The 2,747-nt window shown below is 47.1% G+C and overlaps 1 protein-coding gene across 1 annotated transcript in view; it reads left to right on the forward strand.

Moving 5' to 3' along the window:
- Nucleotides 1-244: 244 nt before the first annotated feature.
- The window catches only part of LOC106873123 (H(+)/Cl(-) exchange transporter 7), a 119,265-nt gene continuing 116,762 nt past the window's right edge, over nt 245-2,747 (forward strand). The window contains exon 1 of the mRNA XM_052978149.1: nt 245-2,537. Coding sequence (XP_052834109.1) covers nt 1,701-2,537 — 837 coding nt within the window. The 5' untranslated portion in view covers nt 245-1,700. The remainder of the gene's footprint in view (nt 2,538-2,747) is intronic.

A 2,747-nucleotide genomic window follows, 5' to 3' on the forward strand; every position in this document is an offset into this window, starting at 1 on the left:
CTCACACATATGAATGTGTGTGTGTGTGTATGTATATGACTGCGTGTGTAAAAGTGCTGGCACCATTGCGTGTATGGGCATATGAAAACTAATGTATGTCCGTATGCATGTGTGTGTGTGTGTGTGTGTGTGTGTGTGTGTGTGTGTGTGTATACCTTCGGTTAAAAGTTTGTGCGTGGGTATGTGTGTGTTCGTGTTTAGGTGTTCACATGCCTGTATGTGCGCGCGTATGTGTGTGGGGGTGGGGTGGGAGGACAGAGTAAGTGAGTGAGGTGCGGATGGTGCGAGTGAGTGTGAGTGTGAGCGTGAGTGAAGAGGGTGTGAGTGAGAGCGTGGAGCGTGGAGTGTGATTAAAGAACTAGAGTCTCAGAATCAGACAACAGCACCAAAGAACAACAGCTGTGGAAAACAACAAAAAACAACAATAACAGAAACTACAACAACAACAACAACAACAGCATCAACAACAACAACAGCAACAACAACAACAACAACAACAACAGCAACAACAGCAACAACAACCACAAGAAACAGTGGAAGCCAACTAAGGGATCATTACATGGACAATTGGATTGCTAGAAATAGCAGTTAAATTTCTTTGAAATCGCATACTAGTGCCTTGGAAACCAGAAGGATTATTTCATTGAGGATAATCTTGTATTATACGACTGGATTAAGAGTTTGTTTTGTCATCGAGAATGTTTGGTAGTGCTTAAGACATTGGACAATGTCGTCTCAGAGAATCTATGGATGAATGCTAGAGGGGAAAAGACAATAACGGAAAGAAAGATAAGGGTATGAGCTGGGATGGTCATGGCCGGAGTGTCATAGTTCTGTTGGATTCGGAGCTGAGGAGATAGGAGTTTATAAAAAAAGGTGAAGAATAACGGGGATAATAATAATAATAATAAGAAGAAGAAGAGCAACAACATCAACACGGTCGTTGCTACACTGCAAACACCAACACAAACTGTAACATCGCCACCGCCTACGACAACACTACCCATACCACTGGTGCTACCACCAACTCTACCAACATAAACAGCAACACTGTTAGCAGAACAACCACCACTGCCAGTAACACCGCGGTAACAACTACCAACATCACTGCCACCACCACCACCACCACTACTACGACTACCAACACTACCACCACCAAACACTTGTACTACCACCACCACTACAATCAGCAACAACAACGACAATACCATTGAAACCATCGCTACTATCACCCCCACCACCATAAGGAAGTGAATATTAATACTACCTCCACCACCACAACCTACTACTACAACAATATCAATACTACCTCTACTACCACCACCAACACCATCACCACCACCACTACCACCGCCATCCACATCACTGCCGCCACCACAACATCAATACCACCTACCACCACAGTAGCAACAACACTAACCACCTCAAAAAAGAATGTTAACGATGGTAATATAGTATTAATTAAGACTTTAAAACAAGACGAAACAGCAGTGAAGCAGATGAGTTGTTATTGACAGTCATGCTGACCACCGTCCACCTTGTCCAACCGACGAGACAAACTGACCTTACGTGCACGGATAATCAATACTCTACGTCAGCGTCAACGAAAACGTTGAAATCCGACGGCAGATTTTGCCGTCGTTGCCGTCGTCGTCGCTGTAGTCGCCATATCTTCCTGAAGTACCGTCATTATAAACCCAATGGATGTTACACCACCAATGGCCTCGTCGTCGCTACCTCCCAGGCCATCATCCCCTCTGACGGGGTCACCATCTCCACCCAGGGTACCGTCACCCCTGGCAGTTTCACCGTCACTACCCACGGTGTCTTTCTCATTGGTGGACTCGGACTCACCGTCAACACCTGGGACAGCATCGTCATTGACAGGCTCTCCATCATCACCCACAGCGCCGTCCCCACCGACAGGGTCACCTATGTCACCCCCGATGACATCTTCATCACGGGCGGAGTCAATACCGTCACTGCCCAGCCCGTCATTGCCGGTGATGGCGTTGCCAATGACATTACCACAAGAGGAGTCGACACAGACGCCATCATCCTCACCGCCAATAACACCAGTACATGCACCACGTCCAACGACATTGCCTCTAGCCCCACGGTCGACAGTGCCACAAGTACCGTCACCATTGACGGTATCACCAACGCCATCACCACAACCGTCACCACAGCCGTCGCCAAAGCGATCATCAAAATTCTTCCTACGCCCATCTCCTCAGCGGTCCCCACGGGCGAGCCGTTCAGCACAGAAGAGCCCATCACCACAGGCGAGCCCATCGCCGCGGGCGTCCCCATCCCCACAGGTGTCCCCAACGACGTCACCCTGCTCGTCTCCTCAGCTGTCACTCACGTTGCCGCCACGGCCTCCTCATGCGCTGTCGCGGCTCTCGCCTCGGCTGTGGTCAAAGGCACGCTTTCTTTCCCCTTCCAATTCTACCCCATCCCTTTATCCACAGTCCCCTGGAACAGCATTAAATAGACGAGGATACCTTCGGGATTTGTCTAACAAGAAAGTTAAGGTAAGGCACCAACAGTTATATCTTTTATTTTGTTTTGTAAATGCATATATTCACACAAACACGCACATTATATATATGTACATGCAGGTATATATGTGCATAGATATGTATGTTTATGCATGTATATGCATGCATATATGTGCATACATATGTATATATACGTGTGTGTGTGTGTGCATGTATACATATATATATATATATATATATATA

This window comes from Octopus bimaculoides, chromosome 30, assembly GCF_001194135.2.
Source record: "Octopus bimaculoides isolate UCB-OBI-ISO-001 chromosome 30, ASM119413v2, whole genome shotgun sequence".
In the NCBI taxonomy this organism is placed as follows: domain Eukaryota; kingdom Metazoa; phylum Mollusca; class Cephalopoda; order Octopoda; family Octopodidae; genus Octopus; species Octopus bimaculoides.